General features: G+C 38.1%; 1 protein-coding gene across 23 annotated transcripts in view; it reads left to right on the forward strand.

Moving 5' to 3' along the window:
- The window catches only part of PTGFR (prostaglandin F receptor), a 100,541-nt gene extending 78,906 nt beyond the window's left edge, over nt 1–21,635 (forward strand). For 6 of the 23 annotated variants that reach the window (XM_068690379.1, XM_068690377.1, XM_068690376.1 and 3 more), the window contains 4 exons: nt 1,073–1,297; nt 2,455–2,556; nt 3,131–3,978; nt 19,352–21,635. In XM_068690379.1, the coding sequence (XP_068546480.1) occupies nt 3,190–3,978; nt 19,352–19,657 (1,095 nt within the window). In that variant the 5' untranslated portion in view covers nt 1,073–1,297; nt 2,455–2,556; nt 3,131–3,189 and the 3' untranslated portion in view covers nt 19,658–21,635. Of the gene's footprint in view, nt 1–1,072; nt 1,298–1,365; nt 1,703–1,832; nt 2,017–2,038; nt 2,273–2,454; nt 2,557–3,130; nt 3,979–19,351 lie in introns of those variants that run through there. The other 17 variants (XM_068690391.1, XM_068690389.1, XM_068690392.1 and 14 more) reach the window with 14 other exon arrangements.
- The last annotated feature ends 257 nt before the right edge of the window (nt 21,636–21,892 follow it).

The raw sequence follows: 21,892 nt of genomic DNA on the forward strand, positions 1-21,892 counted from the left end.
TTACAGATGCTTAATAATGCCTGTGGCCATTTCTCCTCTTCAGGCTGTACAGAAGCTGGAGCAATCTCCAGTGCCTGTTGTCTGAAAAATAATAATAAAAAAAAAATGGGTAGTTTATATACTTGCTTTCCCAACACTGATTCTTATCCTCCTTCACCATCTCTGCAGCAACTGAAATTTCACTCTGCCTCCTTTTGGCAGACCAGAGCTTTTTGGGGGATGAACTACCCAAGTCTTTTTTTTTTTTTTTTTTTTTTTCCCCCCCCCCCCTTACTCTAACCACAATTTTAGCAGCATGCTGAAACATCTGTCTTGAGGTTTTTCTGCTCTTTTCTTTGGCTTGATAATGGTGTTTTAATTTCTGGCTCCCAAAGTCTTGAAGTACCAGCTTCATTGCTTCCCTTCAAATGGAGTTGCCCCACATTTTAGGAGATGAGTGAAGAAATCTGGCTAGGAAAGAAAGGCATGGTGCAAACTGTTTGTAGTATGAAATCTCCATCTCTATTTCTGTCTGGAGGAGGAAACATAAAATAAACTATTTTCCTCTGAAATGTAATGTCAATAAATTGCTTTGAGATGTTTTTATATTTTATTGTGATCTTAAAAAAAAAAAAAAAAAAAGAGCTTCTGGGAATTTATAGGTCTCAAACAGAACAATTTTTTTTTCTTTTTTTTTTCTTTTTGCTTGTTGCATGATAAGATGCCAAAATGTACAGGCATATTCAGGGAGAAGGTCACTGCATAGTGCTTTTAACTATTTTTGTATGTGACTTAAGGTACAATTTGAAAGAATGTTTTTAGTTGGCCTGTATTACCTCAGTGGTGAATTAGGCAGAGGCAAACTGTATCCATAGTATTCAAGGCATGAAGGAAAGCAAAACTTTAACATGTTTGTGACTTGTCATTTTTAAACAATTGCTTTGTGGAGCTAGCAGTAGTACAAATCAAGGCTCTGTCTTAATGTAAGCAGATACACATTTTCCATCATTCTTACTCATGAAATATTCTGTAATATATTACAATTCGATTTTATATTTTGACTTTAATTTTATATTTTGGTTTATTTCTGTAGTAAGAGTTTTCAATAAAGATTCCCATTCAGGCCTGCTTGGTAATTCTGGACATGGATAGATGAAGGAGAACTTAGAAGTCATCTGTAACTTCAAGCTGAGTATGTGATGTGAAACGAAGAACCCTTGGATCTTGTTCGTCACTAACTCCTCATCTGGCCATGTTGATGTCATATTGCACCAGTGGAGAAATGCCCCCAGGAACACTGTCAGCTCTGCGTGATCTGGTGGGTGTGAGGGCCGTGTGTTTTGTGATGTGCACACCTGCATCCCATGGCCGGCTTCCCGGGGGCTGCCCCCTCCTGAGCTCCCTGTGCACCGGTTAAAGGGATGGTTGGGAAGAACTGTGTGGAAAGTGAAGGGACACCTCGCTGGTAACAGAAGTCGGTTGCCCCATGAGCTGTTGCTGCTGTGGCTGCAGCACTGCTGGCAACACCTCCTGTGGTGATCTTGCCGCGTGGCCTCGTCCCCTGGTGCTGTGACATAACAAGGCAGCCCGGTCCCCGTCACCGGAGCCCTCTCTGCAGCGGGGCACTGCGAGGCAGCACCTGCTCCGTGCTGGCTGGCGCAGGAGGGCCGCTCTCCTCCATCTGCCCTGCTCCGACCTGGGGGCCGGTCGCAGCCTCACAGGGGTGAGGCCTGAGCCGAGGGGCTCCCGGTGCCCGGACGAGAGCAGGGGCTGCCAGAGCAGCCCAGAGGGGCTGGGAAACTGCAACCCTGAGCTGCTGGGAGGAAGGGAAGGAGGGAAAGGAGGCCGGGAGGGGAGGCGGAGGGAGGGCGGGAGGCGGGCGGCGCCGGGCGGGCGGCGGCGGCGGCGGCGGGCCGGGGGGCACCGCGCTGCTCCGCCGAGCCTCTGCCGGCACCAAGGAACGGAGGTGAGGGGCGGCAGCACCGGCACCGAGACTGGGACCGGGACCGGGATCGGCACCGGGATCGTGTAGGAGCGGTGCGCAGCAGTCGGTGTCGGGGACGGCGGGGAGGCGGTGTCGGTGTCCGGGGCTGCCTGTGGCGCTGGTGCCCGGCGTGGTGGGCTCGCCCCGCCCGGGGGCGCCGCGCACTTAAGGCGCTGCTGGGGGCGAAGGGGCGCTGCGGTGGGAGCAGCCCTTCCACGTGCTCGGGAGGCTCGCTGTTACCGCTGTCATTGCTGTCACTCTGTCACCTCTGTCAGCGCTGTCGCCACGCTGGCAGGGCGCTGCGGGGAGGTAGGCGAGGAAGGCGCTGGGCTGGGGGGTTGCCGGCTGCACCCCCCTTGAGCAGCCTTTAACGCCGGAGACGCGGGTGGCGTGGGCTTAGCCGGCTTCGTCGGACTGGCTCAGTAACTGAGATACTTCGCTGCCTTACTAACGCCTGCTTTTTTTTTTTTTTTTCCTTTCTGCGTGGGAAGTTTTTGCCATCAGGAATGTCCTGAGAGTAGAGATGGGAGATAAGGCGTAAAGTAGCTCGCAGAATTGGCTTCGGTATCAGAGGTCGGCTGCGGTGCACACTGGTAATTCGGCGAGCAAGCTGGGGACCTCAGGACCGGTTATGTTAAAGCTTTAAAATGTTGAGTTGTGAGAGGAGAATTACTTGGAAGATGTTGGGACATTGTTTTGAAAATAAATGCTTAACAGTGAGGGAAGAAAAACAGAGTGTGATTAGCATCTCATAACACTCTAGTTGGAGTATTTCACTTTTGACTGTGCTTGGGTTGATAAATGTTTTCATTCTAGGAGTATGTTACAAAAACATTTCTTTATATACGTAGTTTAACCACAGTAATGTATTGATGATTTCTCGGATTACATGTACATGTGCATTATATATATGGCATACATTATCTGCATAATAGGCTTGCAGAAAATACTGTAAACTACACTTATATTGTATCATGTGTGCAGATAATTGTTTTATCCTGTGGCTGCTGCACTAAAATATGATGATATATCATATCGCTCAGAAAACAGGAAAATTAGATTCGTACCACAGACTAACATTATGGATTTTCTGTTTCAAATGTCATTGGAACAGTGGCATGCCTCTTACACTCTGTGTGTATTTTTTTTTTTTTTTTAATATTACAGATGCCTTTTGATTGCAAGACTGCTGAAATGTTTTGAGCACTACCTCTCCTCTCCTAACCATGAACAGTTCAAAATCACCTGGGCTGGCTGGATTTGGAATCTTAAAAAACACAACCTGCCACACGGAGAAGAAGATTTCGGTTTTCTTTTCAATAATCTTCATGACAGTGGGAATTTTGTCCAACAGTCTTGCAATAGCAATTCTCATGAAAGCATACCAGAGATTTAGACAGAAATCAAAAGCATCCTTTTTGCTTCTTGCTAGTGGCTTGGTCATCACAGATCTCTTTGGCCACCTCATCAACGGAGCCATTGCAGTGTTTGTGTATGCGTCGGACAAAGACTGGATTCGATTTAACCAGTCCAACATTCTTTGTAGCGTTTTTGGCATCTGCATGGTTTTCTTTGGTTTGTGCCCGCTCTTCCTGGGCAGCGTGATGGCTGTTGAACGTTGCATTGGAGTCACTAAGCCAATATTTCATTCTACAAAAATGACTTCTAAACATGTGAAAATGATGTTGACTATGGTATGTCTTTTTGCTGTTCTTATAGCTTTGCTGCCTATTCTTAGGTTTAGAGACTATCAAATTCAAGCATCGAGGACCTGGTGCTTCTATAAAACAGAACATGTTGAGGACTGGGAAGACAGATTTTATCTCTTACTTTTTTCTTGCCTTGGGTTACTGGCCCTTGCTATTTCATTCTTGTGCAATGCTGTCACAGGAATTACCCTCTTAAGGGTCAAATTTAAAAGTCAACAAAGACAAGGCAGATCTCATCATTTTGAAATGATCATTCAGCTCTTGGCTATAATGTGTGTTTCTTGCATTTGCTGGAGTCCATTCCTGGTAAGAGCCTAATGTGTTTGCCAATTTTTAATGCACATCACTGTCTAAAACTTATACTTTTTATCTCCAGTTTTAAAGGTGCTTTAGCTGCGATAACAGATCCATTCACATTTTAATGTATTAATTTTACAGCATATTGCCCGTGACATATGTACCTATGCATCTATAACAAAAATAATAATTATTCCTCACTTTTGATCAAGAGTAGAATAGATTGAACAAACAAAATGTGCAGGGACTCTGAAGGCTGTGTTTCCAGTGCTGTGAAGCAGACAGTGGTAGCAGAGTGGTGGTAGAATAACTTAAAGCAAATATTGAGGTTGGCCAAAAATTCAGTGAAATCTTGGAGTGGTCATTCTGTTTAGTCTTCCTATCATTTTTCTTATTTATGGTAGTCTATTCATTGTTATTATTACAGTTTACTGCTACTTGCGAAATGTGTTACAGAAGATAACAGTTCAGAACATAAAAATCCTCCCTCTGTTAGCGGGATATTAAGAACTTTGTTTAAGAGTTATGTTAAAAAATACAGGGTTGGCAGTGGGTTAATGTAAAAATTTGGTTTAGACCTAATCAAGCTGGGTTTATAATCTGGATAGATCATGGGCAAAACTTCTCTGTGCACTTAGAGCTCTTTCTCAGCTGTCCTGGTTGTAACTTAGGACTGCTTGCTGGTAAATGCTGTGACTCTTCCAAAGTGGTAAGTGTTGCTCGGGATACTGTGTGCTCTGTCAGTGAGTAGTGTTAAAGGAAATGGGATTATGATACGGGAAAGAATTTGACGGCTTCTGTGGTATGATGGCATTATGAAGGCGGTATGGAAAAATGACTGTTTACTCTAGTAAACGTGACTGAAGCAGTTTGATTTTTTTTTTTTTGCTAGAGTAAGAGAGGCTAAGTCACAAGTAATATTAAATCTTAATTTTGTTTCCTAGAAACAGTGTCCCATAGTTTTCCTCTGATGTGAACGAGGAGCAAATTTAGTTACAGATTTACAAAAATAGAAATTTAAATTTGAGATCAAAATCAGCTCCAGCTGTATCTCATCTACTGACTGGCTATAGTATAGTGTGGAGGTACCTGAACTGGTTCTAAATTAGCTACTGATAATGGCTTAGCTGAAGCAATTGGGTATATCTGGCAGGTAGTAGCCAATTAACCCAGTACCAAGGACATGAAGGTGAGTGTTGGGATATGTCTGCCTCTCTGAAATGCACAAAACCTCTGTCACTCGTGTTGAACAGCAACAGAATTGCCCCTGCTTCTCTGCTGATTTTTCTAGACTTGCTCTACAACATAGTTTAAATTCATGTTAGCGTTTGTCAGTGTCCTGACTGTTGAATACACAGGATAAACAAAGTCATCTGAGCAGTGCAGAAAACTTACGTAATGAGCTTTCTTCCAGTAACTTCCAATACTCTGAAATTCGTCTGTGGCAAGCCACAGAATGGTTAGGTTATCAAAAAAAGTTACTCAAGGGGTGGCTTTACTTTTCATGGCAAAACAGTATTTTATCCTCCACTGACATTTATTTTCCTATAAAATAATTATCCTTAAAGGTTGCACTTTGTTTGTCAAAAGAGCTATGGCTGTTTTTCATTCAAAAGAGTTATTTTGTTCAACATTTGAAGGAACACGGAATTGCAGCTACACAGTTTGGTTTTGGTAATTTTTTTATACCTTTCAATTTTTATTAATTATAAAACCATATATTTTAAATCTTGACGATCTTTAATAAAATCACAGTGCAACATGTTACAAGTATTGGTCTTCATCTAGGTTGTAGTCGACAATGAATTATTATACCAGCACATCTTTTTTTTTCAGAGCTGTTTCAGAGTTTGATGTTCTAATCAGCTATTGATATACACCTGTGAATGTCTTCTTGCTTAATTTTGTACTTGGTAATTTTTGAGAATGGATTGCAGATGAAGGTGATATACTAGCAACTCTGGTCTATTCATCAGGTGTTGTATAAATTCAGGGTGCAAATTTCTGGCACTCTGTGCATTGCAGGCTCTCAGTGTTTTGCTTCTAGATTTCTTTAAATGAGATGAGCCAAAAATCACTAAAATTATCCTGGCAGTATGGAAAAATATGTTAGAAATGAGAAGTTAAAAAGTCAGTATAACGTTGGATTTAGATCTTGAAACAAAGTTTGAAGGAAGCAAACAAAGTGTTAGTCATAGAGTTGGAAAGTCTGGGAAATACAACAACAGTGAGCAAGTCCTTTGTGGTGTTACCTTTCTTAGCTATTAGGATCGTAGAGTATGCATCATAGCTAAGTCTCTGAATTACAAATTTTACTTGGTTTTGATAACATTCTGATCACTGAATAGAAAGAGAATTGTAAGCACTGTGCCATCAGAGCAAGCTTTACTGGACAGGAGCGGAGCATGCAGATTCAGTGGAAAAAAGTTTTGCCAAGAACCTACTACAGCAGAGATCTAGAATTTGTTAAGGCATATAGTTTATGATGGGTTGCTGATCCAGATCTACACATTCTATTTGTATGAAATCTCTCAGGGTTTTGATTTGTGAAATGAATGGTTTAGATTCCATAATTTATTCAGCATATCCCTATATAAGTATTTCTTGAAAGAAATATGATCAGGCATCCATAGTTGCAATTATTTTTCAAAGTATCTAAATACATGTTAATTTTACATCCATTTGCTTATATGATTTTTTTCTCAACGTGAAATCTAGAAGTCAGTGTCAATCTTTGAGAATTCTACCCATGCTCTCCACAAATGGAGTCATCTATAATAAAATACGTTTATATACATATATTGTTTATGTACAATAAAACCTTATTTGAGAGTAAACTGCCTCAATCTAACCAAAGCTATTAGAAATCAAACAAACATTTGGAAGAGAAAGCAGAGGAAGGCAATACAGTTTATGCCACATGTGGTTTGCAGATACAAAAGTTTAGATTTATTTGGTGTGATTCGCCATCTGACGGGGGGTTGGGTTGTTTATTTTCCTTCTGTTTTTAATCTAGTCTGGTGTTGTCGATTTTCATATGTGCACGGCTACCAAAATTCTATCCAATATTGTAATCCAGTGCCTATTTTCTTTATTGTTACATTTTATTTTATATGTATTTTTTTCAAGTGGAGCTATGTATTCAATCACTGCCCTGTGCTAAAATCACCTTTAAATAACATTAGACCCCGAATCGTCCTTTATGGTGTCTGGTGTGAAACTGAGCTTGACTTCTGCCCCTGTTCAGTGGTGATGAACTTGTTTTGATGTTTTGGTATTTAAGTACTTTCATATTTAAATATAATTTAATATTATATGTAAAAATATATTATAATCTATCACCACCTCTGTTTTAAGACTCCTGGAGATCTGGAGTATTTTTCAGAAATGGAGCCCATTGTCTGGATCATGCAGATCTCTGGCTGGGCCTGTTGGACAGGGATTTCCTTCTGATTTATTTTCTGAAGCTTTCTCTTGTGTTGTTTGCATCTCAAAACAGACAGCTTTCTCAAGTTTTCTTCCATTGAGTGGGAATCTTTCCTTAATGGAATACCAAGGTGAGAAGAGGAATGTCCACAGAGTCAACGTTACTCCTTAATTTCCTCCATAATTCTTAAATGCAGACAGTGAGGGATCTGCTGGCTGGGAGTTACCAACCTGTTTCTTCCTTTACAGGGAAACATTTATCTCCTTTTGAGGAGTTGAAAGGGGCAGGAAACTGACACAGAACAGCTAGTGAAATTCATGAGTTTTCTGATAGTCCGTGTGGTCAGTGGTTCATAGAGGCACATTTATTCTAACAGTCCAGATCATTTAGCTTTGTGATGGGTAATTCCAGGAAAATATGTTCTGAAGATAGTGACATCAACCTCTCTGTGTAGTAAGCAATCGTTTTTTCATCCTTGCTAGTCTTAGTCCTTTGCTAAGGATACATGAATTTTGTTGGATAGATGTAGTTCCTAGGGCTTGGATTCCCAAAGCGAATAGCTGCACTGGAGTGTTTTGTGACAAGCATTGCTGATGAAACAGATTGTTTTATAAATCCGATTCTTTGGCAGTGTTTTGATGTCTGGCCTGTCATGAAACAGCTTGGTTTTGGAGCTACGTTCACATCAGCAGATTCTGACTTTCGTACATCAAGTTCTGTGGGGCTCAAGGGATAAACACATTTTAAGTTTTGTTTCTGGGGAAGCAAAGTGAATTTGCTGTAATTACAGACAGGAGGGGTTTATTTAAGAGTGAATTTGTCTACAGGAATAAATTATGATATGGAGAAAATTCTTTTTCATGTTTGGAACATAGCCTGAGAAAATTAGTATTACCTTTAAATTTAAATTATTTTTGTTAAGATCTTTTTTTCTATGCAACTACCTAAATCATTTCTTTCTAGTTTTACCTCCCCTCTAACTCAAAAAATAGCTGCTCCTGTTTTTTTTTTTTTTTTTAAAGATTTCAGCTGTTTATTTCATATGATTATATCAGCTCTTAGTCAGTTGCTTTTGTTTTTTTTTTTTTTTACTGCCTAGATTAATTTCTAGCCATCATTTCTCATGTCATCTCTTACCTTTCCAATTTTTTATTCTAGTTGCTTTTCTCTAAACTTGTTCTGAGTTCTTGTCTTCAGATTGTCATATGCAATGAGGCTTGGTGGTTGTGCATGTAGGGCTTCATTTAGTTTCTGTTTTTTTGAATCAGTCCAACCTAGGTGTCCAGCCTTAGCGGTCATGCTGCTGGAGGAGGCAAGAAGGGCAGTGCTGTGCTAATTAGCTCTTGGTGCAATATCCTTACCCTGACCTCACAGCCCCAGTCGCTCCACCAGGTATTTCAGGTGCTGAGACAAGCTCAGGGTTGATACATGATAAAGGAGGCTGATGGGTTGCAGGTTTTATACTAACTGAATTCTAGGCCACATAGTTACATATAGTGTAAAACACTTTGCTGTACATGGCAATCCTCTGTGCATCTCATCTTAATATTTTTGTATGTGTAGCCATATCTATACATGCACAGTGACACTACTGTAGGAGCTTATACCTATGTTACCCTTGAAGTGTCCCTTATTCTCTTATAAATTGTCAGTTTGAATTTCCTTTATACTTACATGTAATTATATACATAATGGAGATCATTTATAGAGGCTTGTTGCTTTATTAATGCTGTGTGTTTGCCTTCAGTTATTTCTAATTGTATCGTCTCCACAGCAAAATATTTACATAAAAGTTCTCTTGTGCTCTCTGGCTGGTGATTTTCATAATTGGGAAATGCGGCCAAGCAGCAGCACACACAAGTCCCAAGATGCAGGTCCGTGCCCTGCCTATTGGCTGTGCATGGGACAGCTTGCTGGATCTCCTGGGTGGCTGCTGTGCGGGCACTCTGTCTTACACAGCCACTGGCAATATAAGTTGCTGGTCAAAGCTGCAGCCACTATGAGCTTGCTGTGTCTGCACAGGCACTGTGAACAAAGAGAGTCATCTTTGGAAGAATAAATTAGGCTTTCAATTTTCAGTCATCTGTTTCTGAAGACTGAAGGAGATACTCTAAAAGACTTTCAGCTAATTTTGTAGCTTTGAATGCCATTGTAAAAGTTACAATCTCAGGGAAAAAACATACCACATGCTAGGATAAGGGCTCTCACTCTCCTTGATATTGTGAAGTTTTAGTTGCTTGCCAAATTTTTCAGTATGTCTTAACACTGTGCAAGTTCAATTACTATTCTTGCTTGAGTTTTTCTGAATGACTTTCTGATACTCAGGGTTGTGTCGCTGAAATGTTACTGTGCCATTCCAAACTTTCTGGCCCAAAATATATTCTGGAATAAATTGCTGATTTAGAGATTAATAAGATTGTGGGAAAAGGAACACTGAAGAGTCGTCATACTGAAGAGTATGCCCACATAAATGATACTGGATTTGAAAGTTACTATTTCAGTGTTCAGAGTTGGTCTGTGCCTGTGTTCACCTTTTACAGTTTGTAGAGCTGTTAAGGTCTTTGCCTTTCTGAGAATTATGATTCATTTTTTAAAAATGTTTTTAACTGTGGGCCGAGGCTTAGTTTATCATAGACACTTAGAAAATGTATTAAATGTGGCTATGTTTGTAATGCAAATATAAATGTTTACCTCCTTCTCGCAGAAGTCAGGGAGTTAAGCTGCTGAAATATTCTCTCAACAATAAAGAAGTTCTGGAGAAGAAAAGGAAAGTACACAGCATATTGTCCTGTGGTAGGGATGGGAATGAGGAAAGGAAGAAGAGCTGAGGCTGACAGATTGTCCTTTACTAGAGACTTTTGGAGAAGCATAATTATAGTTTTTGTTATTTATGTTTACTTGTGCTATTTAGAAAAACTTATGTAAAGCCTTCTTCTGAAAATGCAATGCTATCAGAATGCAATGAGGTTGGTTTGCTTTAGAGAGATAAAATACAGAAGGCAGGATTCCAACTGTGTGAAAACATTGCATTTTCAAAATAACGGGGTACTGTTTTGCGTTCAAAATTGCTTGCGGCTTGATTTTTAAGTTCATATTATGTATACAGTATTAAACCATGAAGTTTAAAATGGAAACATTTAATTCCAGATAGATGTCAGTGACTATCACAGATTTTTATTTTTTTTAATTTGCAAGTTGCCATCTCAAAAAATCAAATTCTGAAAACCTCAGCCAAATTACTATTCCTAACCTCCCCTTCTTTATTCAGTTACTAAAGTTTTCAGATGCTGTGATTGATACTGAAAAATAAGTCAATCTGAGATACTTTCCAGTTTTGTTTGATATGAGTGGATTCTTTCTGTTTCTTAGGTATGACACTTATTCAGGCCTTTCTTGCTTGAAAATATCGTGCACTGCATAACCGTTTTTGGAAAATATCATACACTGCATAACCATTTTTGGATTGTTATTTTAGGAAAGGTCTTTCTCCTGACTATCAGAAGCCTTTAAATGGTAAACTTGTTGCTGAAAAGTCTCTGGGACATGTATACTCACATGGAAAAACTCCAGAAACTCTTCTGTACTCACCAGGTTTAACAGGACAGACTTCAGTGTCCAATACACATTCTTGTATTTGTGAGATATTTGTTGTGCTATTATGGTGTTAATTCAAGATCTAAAGTTCTTCATGGTGATTATATATGCTTTCTAGCATAAGTTATTGGGATATAATATTGGGATATAAGGGATTTCTGTGCAGCTGGATGACCTTTAAGGTGGAGATGGAAGAAAAAAACATCAAATCTCCATTTAAGAGTGATTTATTTCTCACTATGTCTGCAAACCCACTCACTACTTCTGCAAACTCAGTAGCGATACAGAACCTGTTGATGTCAGAGAATGCATTGTTCAGATCCACTTCTGGGAAATAGGCTGTTTAGCTTGAAAATAGAGCAATTCTAATTCAGGTCTTTTCATTTTTTTTTCACCTGCTCTTAAGACTTAAATTTTACATTTAAATATTCAGAAATAGCTAAATTACAGCTGGTTACTTAGGTTATAAACTCCCTGAGGAAGGAAGGTGTATGCATGTATAGTGCCTACAGTTCACAGAAGAGGAGCACAATACCATGTTGGGATCTGTGAATCTTACATATCATAATGGTCAGGTAGCAGAACACTGCCAAAATCATTTACACCAGTAGTTACAGTGAAGTTTGAGGAATTGCAGTTCATTCTTTTGGATTTATTCTCCTATTGAATGAGGTGAAACTGCTGATGAGGTGAATGAACCTGAGCTGTCTTGGAGGTAAAGCACTGCCTCTTGCTGAAGGATTCCTATTTATCTTTTGCAAACAGAGCAGGAAAGGAATGGAGAGCAGCTCTAAGCTCTTTCTTAGTGCTTCTTTTTTATGAACCCCATGAAGAGCTGTGTGTGCCAAAGCACAGATTTCAACAGCTCTGGAGCTGTTTCTACATGATTGCCTGCAAGAAGCTGAAGCTTCAGATGCTGTGAAATATGTCCAAAACAGTTTTTAAAGAAAATAGGGCCTCACTAGTAGATTCCCAGACACTAAGAATTTGTCACCGGAGAACCAGAAGTTAATGACTAATCTCCAGCTGCTTGCCATCCCAGACCTGTGTGCTGCCAGCTGTCTCAGGTGGCTTGAACCGCATGCTAGCTCACTGTGCCTGTGCGGCATGGCCAACCCGAAGTTACGGGAGTGAGGATGTAAAGGATGTAGCGAGTCTGCCTGTGACCAACCTCAGCACCCAAGTTATGACCAACATTAAGATGTGAGGATGTGGGGAGGAAGACTGTTGTTCCAGTGGAGATGTGGACAGCTGCATTCCCATCTTCCTCAGTGTGGAGAATGGTGTTAAAACAAGGAGATGAAGCAGGAAGTAGGTAAGGGTCCATATAAGTGATAGCAATTTGTTTTAGGGTTTGCAATATATTAGTGTGTTAGAAATATAAATGAATGTACTTAATAGTCATGTATGTTTACCAGGAGCGTGGGTTTGCAGAAGTAGTGAGAAATAAATTACTCTTAAATGGAGAATTGATTTTTTTCTTCTATCTCCACCTTAAAGGTCATCCAACTGCACAGAAATCCCTTATAATTTATTTGCCAAAATTAAAAATAAAAATATTCAAAATTAAACTTTCCAACTTGGTAAATGTAATACTAATTCATTAGCACTGATATTTCAGTTCATAGCTTGTCAGTGCACTTCTACAGAGAGATACATGTGTATAGAATAAGTTGCTTTAGTAAAGTTACATATTTTTTTATAGGAATAAGGGAACATATCACATCTTCTGTTGCCTCCAGCCAGATCTGCAAATATTGCAAATCAGATAGTACAAGTCATTAAACAACTAGTACTCCAGTCCGTATTTAAAAAGATCTATTTTTTCTCCACTGGATATGCTGTATATATTGTAAACATAAACACGCATAAAATATAATTACAAGTTAACATTTTTTTTTCTTTTCCACAACACCTGTGTAATCAGCACCATGGTTTCTCAGACTATTAACCTGAAGGTCTAACTTAACTGGTAGACAAGTTCATTTCTTTCTTAGATTTGTCATTACTTGAGGTATTGCAGGCATAATGACACTTCAATGCCACTGCATGTCTGAGCTCTAGAAGAGGTGAAGAGGCCACTGTGTGGTGTGACTGACTCACTGTGTAATCCCTTCTTATCGTGCTTCTAGTATGTATGGGTATCTTTTGTTTTAGTGGTATTTGCCTTGAAAGCCTGTGTGTATATGCCATTCCTCTGAAACCATGGAGTGATGAGTCCAAGGAATCCTTGGAGAATTTATCCTAATTCTTGGATTGTTAGACAAAAGTAACAGTGCAGTAATGTTTGAAACGTCAGTCCGCTTCTAAGCCACGGATTTGATCCTGTGCATTACAGTAGTTAAATGCTGAATTCATTCTATAATTGTGAACCTCTGCAGCTCTTTTTTACTCCTATAGGTTGTATACTGTCTCATATTTCTGTATTTACACAACTGTCTCCCTCCTCCACAATATTGTGTTGTCATTCTTCCTTCCTTCCTTCCAAAACAGAATGTTTATTTAACCAATAAAAATGTGATTATTTTCCAAATGCATGTGAAAACCTGAAAAAGCAGAGAGTACAAAAGAAGTGATATGCTAGTTCCTGGCTTTGTAGCTTTTCCCAATTGACCCTAATGGAATAATGGCTGGATTTTGAATACATATAGTCTTTACTCTAAATACTTATTTTGTTAGATTTTTTTTCCCCTCAGGATGGTCTTTATTAGAAATACTCTATTGTTTTCTGGTCCCAGAAGACATAGCAGTTGTCCTGTAAAGTTCCAGTGTTACTGAGTAAAGAATATTTTCATTTTATCTGTAAAATGTATTTTCTGTGCAAGAGATTTTTGTTATATGTCTTGTTAGGCAGCAATACTTTCTTTGCCCTATGGAGGCAGGCTTTTTTGTAGCTTTAAAATATGCAGCTCAAGAAACAGCTTGTTTATTTGACTTTGATATGGATACTATGTCTTTTCATTATGAAGTGAAATTTAATTTTTCATTATTTTAATAATAACGAAATTATTATTAAAATTATTATTTATTTATTATAATAATAATAATATTTTAATAATTTTCATTATTTCATTTACTCTTTTCAGTGATAAACTTTTCCCTATCCATATTCATTGTTCTCTCTGTTCAGATAAGTTAATCAATTAAGCTGCTAGAGTAATTACATTGTCAGCTAGTTGAAACAAAATATTTGTAATTTTGAGGAGGAGGAAAGGAGAGAAGGAAAAAGAACCATCAATCCCAGATTGAAATTATCTGGATTCTTTTGGAGAAATGAAGAAGTGGCCTGGAATCTTTTGTTCGAGCCCAAGCTGAATATATATTACTGTAAAACAGATGCAGCCTCCAAAGGAAAAGTTGTCAGAAAATAAAAGCTCAAATTTCAGTTAATGCTTTCTAGCTTGTGCACACCAAAAATCCTTCTTTTTATGAGGCTTACTTCATAATTGCATTTTTGCCTTATATAGGACATGATCATGCCAAAGGCAGTTAATAAAATGTAAAGAGTGAGTATAATGTCATGGCACTTTATATTTTGTTCAGTAATTTTGATAAAGTCTTGCATACATAAAAATCTCATTTCAAATGATGTTTCCAAATGTTTACTCAGAAATTATATTGTCATACATAAACATTTTGCATGAAACTGTAAAAACACAGATGGAGAAATTATCCCACTGACTCTAATGGCACAGTAATAGAATGTGATAAACTTGTAAGTCTGCAGACCTGAGCCTGATTGAGGAGAGTGGAAAGCCCAGAAGAACTGAATGTCTTCAGCAAGGAGTGATTATAGAGCAAAGTCAGATGGAGCTGAGCTTCTGGATAGCAAACATCCACAGTGTCCTGTGTGCCTGTATGAATAATGGAAGTTCCAAAAACTTCTGGAAGTTCAAAATTATTATTATTATTATTTACTATTTTTATTTTGTTATAATTAAATATGCTTTTGTATCCATGGAGAGGAACACAGTCAGAATACCACCTGTGTGGTTTAGGAGAAGGGGATGTGCACCTCTGGGTTCAACATCGGCATTGATGGCAGTGATAAAAGTACTCTGCAAATACTGTGAAAAAAAAATGGACTTCCCTACATTGATGGAAATTCTCAGAAATGCTTTAACTGGAATCCAAAGAAAGAGGAAGAGGTTTAGGAGGGTCTGCAAGGTTTCCACAGAGAAATGGAGACTAGAGGTTGACCTACAGGGGAAGAGAATTTCTGATATTTGTTTGCAAATAACAAGAATTGCCTGTCTGCTCTGCTTTCCGTATCAATCTCTTGGTGACTGTTTTTTATCCAATTTCCTGAAGTGAAGGATAGAACATGGATTTAGAGCTTATGAGCTGAAGTGCATCAAAGTAGTTCTACAATTTGCCTTATTTCCTAACTAGCTTTAAAGTCTGCTTCTTGTTTTGACTGGCTGTCCTTGAGTACTAACAGGAATGTGACTAAGCAACACTGCCATTTAGTTTGTTAGTTGTTCTCATCTAATTGAAATCCAATTGGAAGGGAAATTAAAGACATGCTGTTTATATTTGGAGAGTGGTGTGAAACTCTGGAGTTATTATTTTTTTTTTTTTAAGTTTGTTGCACTGAGCTCTGTCTCTAAGGGAAGTGACAGTTCTCTGATGCTAGATGCAGTTGTAGAAGTCAATGATTTTAAAATGTTTTTAAAACTTTTCCATCTGACTTTTTGGAACCTGCAAAGTAAGCTTTAGTTTTAGTGAAACCTAAGAGGTTAAAAAAAAAAAAAAAGAATGGAGAAGTTTAATGTCAAGTCCTTGCCTGACACAAATTTGGACTTCTTTATATTTATTTATAGGGATAGGGAATTCTCAGGTCTTACCTTAAACTAGCAAAGACCAACATGAGTCAGAGTAACTTTATGTTTTACAAGCGGGCCTTGGTTTAAAAAGTCAATGTGTTTCACTGATGCTTTCATCGTTACTTTCCTGAAGAAAGTTTTTGAATTGTATAATTGTATTGGTTATATCATGTGATACTTTTTTTTTTTTTTTTTTCCATAAGCCAGGGAGAAGTATTACAGCTGTATTCATATAAACATTGTATAACTCAGCAAAATGCTATTTGGATTTTTACAGTTCTAAATATGTTAGAAAATGTCATGAGTTACATTTATTATTTACCATCCCAGGATTAACTTTTTGAGTCATGCTGCTGGATCTGCATGGATATTACAGTCAGCTGTAGAGATCAAAGGCAACCAGATGTGATGCTATCCTGTTGTGCCTCTTCCTTCTTCCCACTTGCGTACTGCTGTCTACAAACAACACAATTCCTTAATCATACTAACCTGATGGACCTGCAGGAAAGGAGAAAAGCACATCATTATTTGAATTGGTTTCTCCACTTTGAACTAATTATTGAGTGGCATTAGTCAAATAAGAAGAAATAATACATTTCTGTGCCTTCAGAGGAGGTCCTGCTCTCATAAATTGGTTTAGCATTGCAGCAAGCTCTGGTCCCCATTCCTGAGCTGGTGACTTGTGCCAGTTCAGTAACAACTTTCTCGCACCCAGGGAGCAAATACAGACTGTCTGAATGTTTTGATTCAGTGAAACACTTTAAAGAGATGGTAGTGTATTAAGCCTTTTTATCATTCATAGTTTTAAAATGACTTGAAAGTGAAATTAAATAAGGATGAATATGAAAGTGTGATATAAATAATTTATATTGACCTTGCTCCATTCTAACCCTCTTCAGCTAGAGTTTAGGGTTTGTTCTACAAATCATCAGATGTTTTTTTAGAAAAGCTGCTGTAGCAAGACATGTTCCCCTCTTTCTCCTCTCTTTGTGTGCAGGCGGCTTTATTTGACTGGAGTCTTATGTGTTATCTCAGATGTGGAGGAGCTCCCAGGACAGTGCAAGTTGCTTGAAGGAACAGAAAAGCTATTTCACTTCATACCCAGAGATGATGAGATGGTGACATCTCTGTCACAGCTGCTGCTCTGGCACAAGTGTTTTAGGATAAAAATACTTAGGAATCACCCATGGTTGGAGCTTGACTGAGATTCTCTGTCTTATTCCAGGCCTATATAGAAATGTCAGCCTCACAGAACTTAAAAAGTTGGGATAATATTTTCTATTGATTTTAGTGATAGAAATAAAAAAGGAAACAGTTTCTACTTTCTGAATTACACTCCCAAATATTTTAGAAAAAAATTACTGTATGAAACAAAATTTTTGTTAACATTTTATCTCGATACTTCCAGTACTGGGATTCACAGCTGACTTGCTTAATCATTAGCTATGTAAATAAGCTGTAGTTTCTATTTTCTACATGTACTCAAATACATTGTTTTGTGCACATCCAGTATTCACAAGAAGTGACTTAAATGTCCTGGATGAAGCTTACCCACTTATCAGAATCCATAAAACTATGTATCAAATTTTCTTATCATTAGATAGCACTTTAAGGTAATACATAATCAAAACAGAGGGACTTTATGTTTAGCCAGCAAGTTGAACAGAAAATGAATAGATTCATTTAGAGGTGACAAATACTAAATAGAAAGCAATCTCTCAAGTTTCCTAGAAAACATGTAAGATGACGATAGTTTTTCAAATTGCAGATGGAGCTACTCTTAAATGGCCACTTCTGCTGCTTCCTCTTCCAGGCACTGAAATTAATTCCAAATGAATTCTAATTCATTTGGATTTGGCATTTATTAAGTTTGCAGAATGCAAGAGAAGAAGAACAAATGGAATTTTGAAGTACCCACAGAAACATCAAGCAGCAGATTAGGAAGCTAGATATCTGTATTAAACCAAGCATCCAATATATCAGATGAGGATGTTGGTCTGAACCCTGTTGTGCTGTTATTTGCTGCCCAGTCCTACTTTCATGAGAAAGGAGTACTCCGTCTGAGTTTGGTTTGTGGTGTTGGACCTCTAATAAATAAAATGCAGGACTGTCCTGAGAAAGCATCCTGTGCAGAAGCCAAAGGAGTTGTCCAAGTTTGGGTGGTCTGCTGATGTCAGAGAGGAATGCACCCAATGGTTGAGGGGTGAAAAGCAGATTCAGGGAACTGACTTGTAGCTGTTTGTGTTGGCATGGTGCTCAGACATTCCTCCTCCTCCTCGCACCGGTTCCCAGCTGTGCCTCTGCCAGTCTTACCAGCTTCCCTAGAAATATTCTGTGGACTCTCTTCTCTGCCCTGACAGATGTCCATATAGAAATGCTTAACCAAATCCTTAACTAGGTTCAGTCTTTTATGCATTCACTCTACTCCCTTATGGAAGTTTATACCTAGATGTGGTAACTTGCAAGCTACAAACAGGGCCTAGAGAATCATTTTAAAGAAGTAAAAATAGGTTTGCTTAGCAAAAAAAACTTAAGCAATAGTTTTTTCTCTTTATCTCTTCATTCATTCTTTTCCCCTCTGGTGTTTCTTTGGGAAAATAGTATTCTGCACTTGTACAGACTGGCCCTACCTCTTGTCACACAATAAATCAGTATACTCGTAACATCAGTTGTAAAATATCTAATTTCTTAGTTACTTAACTGTATCACTTTAAATGCTTTGGAACTGAAAGCCTTACAACGTTTCATCTTTCTACCAAAAAAGTCTTCTTGTGCTTTTAACATTAATAATAGAGAGAGATAATTTACCATCGGCTGGCAGATTCCTGGCATTGCACAGTCAGGCTTTCTTCATGCATGAACTCAGGTTACAAAACCTCAGTGGTGGCAAGTCTACAAAAGAGGTCTCTGTGGGGCAGGAGCCCCAGTACTGTGTGTAGGGCTTGTGTTTCAAAGATCAGGCTTCAGCCCTGCAAAGGTGGGTGCCAGACATGGCTTACAGACCTGTACTTGGCTGGTGTAGCTGTTGGGTATCCTCTGCCACAAGTAATCCTGCTGAGCTGGACTGGGAAACTAAAGGGGTGGTGGATGTCTGTCCATGTGTTGCAGCATTTTCTTTGCCTCTACAGGTGAATGAGACCCTCAGTAGCTCCATTGGAGGAAGAAGGTTATTGGTAGTCTTTGTCACCATGGCTTAAATTTTCCTAGAAACCTCTGAACCTCTTATTTCTCTGGTGTAAATAAAATTTGTTATGTTGCAGCTTAAAAGGTATGAATCTTCTTGATAAAATCAAGGTGCTGCATTATTTATGCAGGCTTGGAAAATATGAAAAAGTAAATACCATTTGTAAAAACGTCCTGATCTAACAGTGGCCTCTATCCTTGAAAAAACCCAGCCCTGGATCAGTCTTATTAAGGCATGAATATTAGAGATAATGTTGAAATTATTTCACTTATTTGCATGCTCACTTGATGTATTTATTTTATTTTATTTTATTTTATTTTTTTATATAATTTTAAAATGTTTCATTTTCAGGTGACAATGGCCAGAATTGGGATAAATGCAAGTCATTCAAAGGAGACCTGTGAAACAATACTTTTTGCTCTCCGAATGGCAACATGGAATCAGATTTTAGATCCCTGGGTGTACATTCTTCTCCGGAAAGCTGTACTTAAAAACCTGTACAAGATCACGAGTGGATGTTGTGGCATGCACATCATAAACTTACACATGTGGGAGCTCAGCTCCATCAAGAATTCTTTAAAGGTTGCAGCAATATCTGAGTCACCAGTAAGTTCCAAACAAATAAATCTACAGCCACTCAGTTCTACAGGGCAATAAAGTTAACTATGGTGTAAGAAGAGATGATGGAATTAGTGCTCATACACGGGCAATACCTTACAATGAATTCTAAGGCTCAGTGGTTTGGCATTTGTTTTAAATTGTAAGTGGTTTGCTCTTGTTGCTTACCAGTTTGACATTGTTACTCCAACAGATATGCTTGAATGTTTTAATTCACTTTAGCATACATCCCTTCCAAAACTGGTTGTAGAATGATAGATCATCCTGGATTTTTCACTTCCAGGTACTAAAGTGAACAGGGTTCCTTATAGTGACCCCTACCGAGTCCTCTACCTTAGCAGGATTCTTAAGAAAATATAAAAGTGAGAAAATGATCTCCAAGGTGTTTTTTTAAAGGGGGTAGCTTTACCTACCAGTAATACCCCCAAATCCTTTGCAAAGTCACTGCTTCCTAGGGTAAAGTGTATCATCCTTTTACCTAAGGGTATTCTTTGCTTATAAGCAAGGAATTTTCCAGTTGAATGTAGAAAGATGTTTTGCTTCTGGCCAGTGTACTAAATGATCTAGTTTGCTTGGTTCCTTGACTTGATCTCCTAATTATTTACCCTTGCGTGAATATTTGGGAGAGCTGCAAACATCATCAGTGTAAGTGTTCCTTTCCAATCACTGATAAAATTTTAGGTTCCCTGTGGGAACACAGTTAGAAGCAGATCAACTCAGCTTGCTTGCAGTTACATTTTTTGTTTTATCGGTGAGTTTTAAGCCTTTTCAATACATTTTGTTGAAATTAACAGAATAAAGCTGTGGTTAGCCTGTATAAAGAGTAGGGCTTTTTTGTATAAAGAGTAGGGCTTTTTTTTTTTTTTTTTCCTAAATTGAAGAAAATTTCTTGAAGGGTTTTCCTAATATGTATATTGAAATGCTCATAAGGGGTACCTTTGTAAGGCTCCATTTGTAAAAGGTCGTGTGTCTCATGTGAAATAATTGTGTGAACAAATGAGCAGCTCTACAGGGAACTGCGCTGTGATTGTGGTTTCTGTTTATGAAAGCAAACTGCATACTCAGTGTTTGCAGGGTATGTGTCTGAAGTGCTCTGTACATTTAGTATATTTGAAGGTGTCAGAAAATTACAAGGATTTTACACAGGACTATACCCTGCACCTCTAATGCTGCTAAAAGAAGTGTTGGATTTTGTGACTGTACTTTCTTTAGAAGCAAAATTATCAGTATCAGAGACTTTGTAGCAGAAGGATTATTTTCATATAGAAATGTCTAATGTTATTTTTACCTACTTAACTTCAAGTAACAACATTTGCAAATTGTTGATATATCTGGACTAAGTAGTTAAAAATTGATTCACCAAGAAGACAGTTTGAGAGACCAAAACTATTCACTAACTACAAATTCATGTTGTTTATGAGAATAGTTTGAGTCAGAAAATAATAATAATAAATGATTTAAATAATTCATTTTTTGTTTTAAAAGTTATTTCCTTTTTATTTTAAAAAGGTTAAAAAAAAATGGGTTAAATAAATGTGTAATGAAATGAAATGGCTTTATTTACCCTAAAGAATTTGTCTGTGATTTATTTTGTCAATCACATAGTTCATAAAATGTGTACACATTTGATGCTGGTATAAACTCAGCACTGTTGCTTCTTGTGTGTTCTGCTGAAATCTGGGAGTATTCAGTCAGTGCTCAATTTGGCCTTTTGATTTCTTAGAATGTGATGCCAGTGTATCTATTGACATAAATTATTTGTTCTTTAAGGAAGATAGTTGTTTTAGCAGCTGCAGAAAAATGTTGGCTCGTAAATTGTTGAGGTGTTTGATCAGTGAATGAAGCTCATCAGTGTTCCATTTTGTTATGTGAATAAATGTAGCTTGTGTAGTCTGTAATGGTTAACTTGTAAAACAAACAAACAAAAAGTTTATATGTATATGTGATTTATTATATTTTGTGTACTATAACATACTGAATGTAAATTGCAGAGCCTCATTAAAGTTATCAAACTGTATCTTGAGAGTTATGATTTTTTTAATATGACAAAAAGAGAACCTATGTTGCTAAACATAAGCTTTACTACAACCCCCACCTACAGTGGATTCAAGCTGACCAGTACTGTTCACAACTTTGACAGCAGAAAAACTGTGAAAGTAGAATGGAGGACAGTGAGGATATAAATAGGAGGCCTGAATGTTCATACACTTCATTTTCATGTAAGTAGCCCAGTGCAATCAGTGGTCTGAGGTAGACAAGGTCAAGTTCTGATGA

The sequence above is a fragment of the Anas acuta genome, chromosome 8 (assembly GCF_963932015.1).
Source record: "Anas acuta chromosome 8, bAnaAcu1.1, whole genome shotgun sequence".
In the NCBI taxonomy this organism is placed as follows: Eukaryota; Metazoa; Chordata; class Aves; order Anseriformes; family Anatidae; genus Anas; species Anas acuta.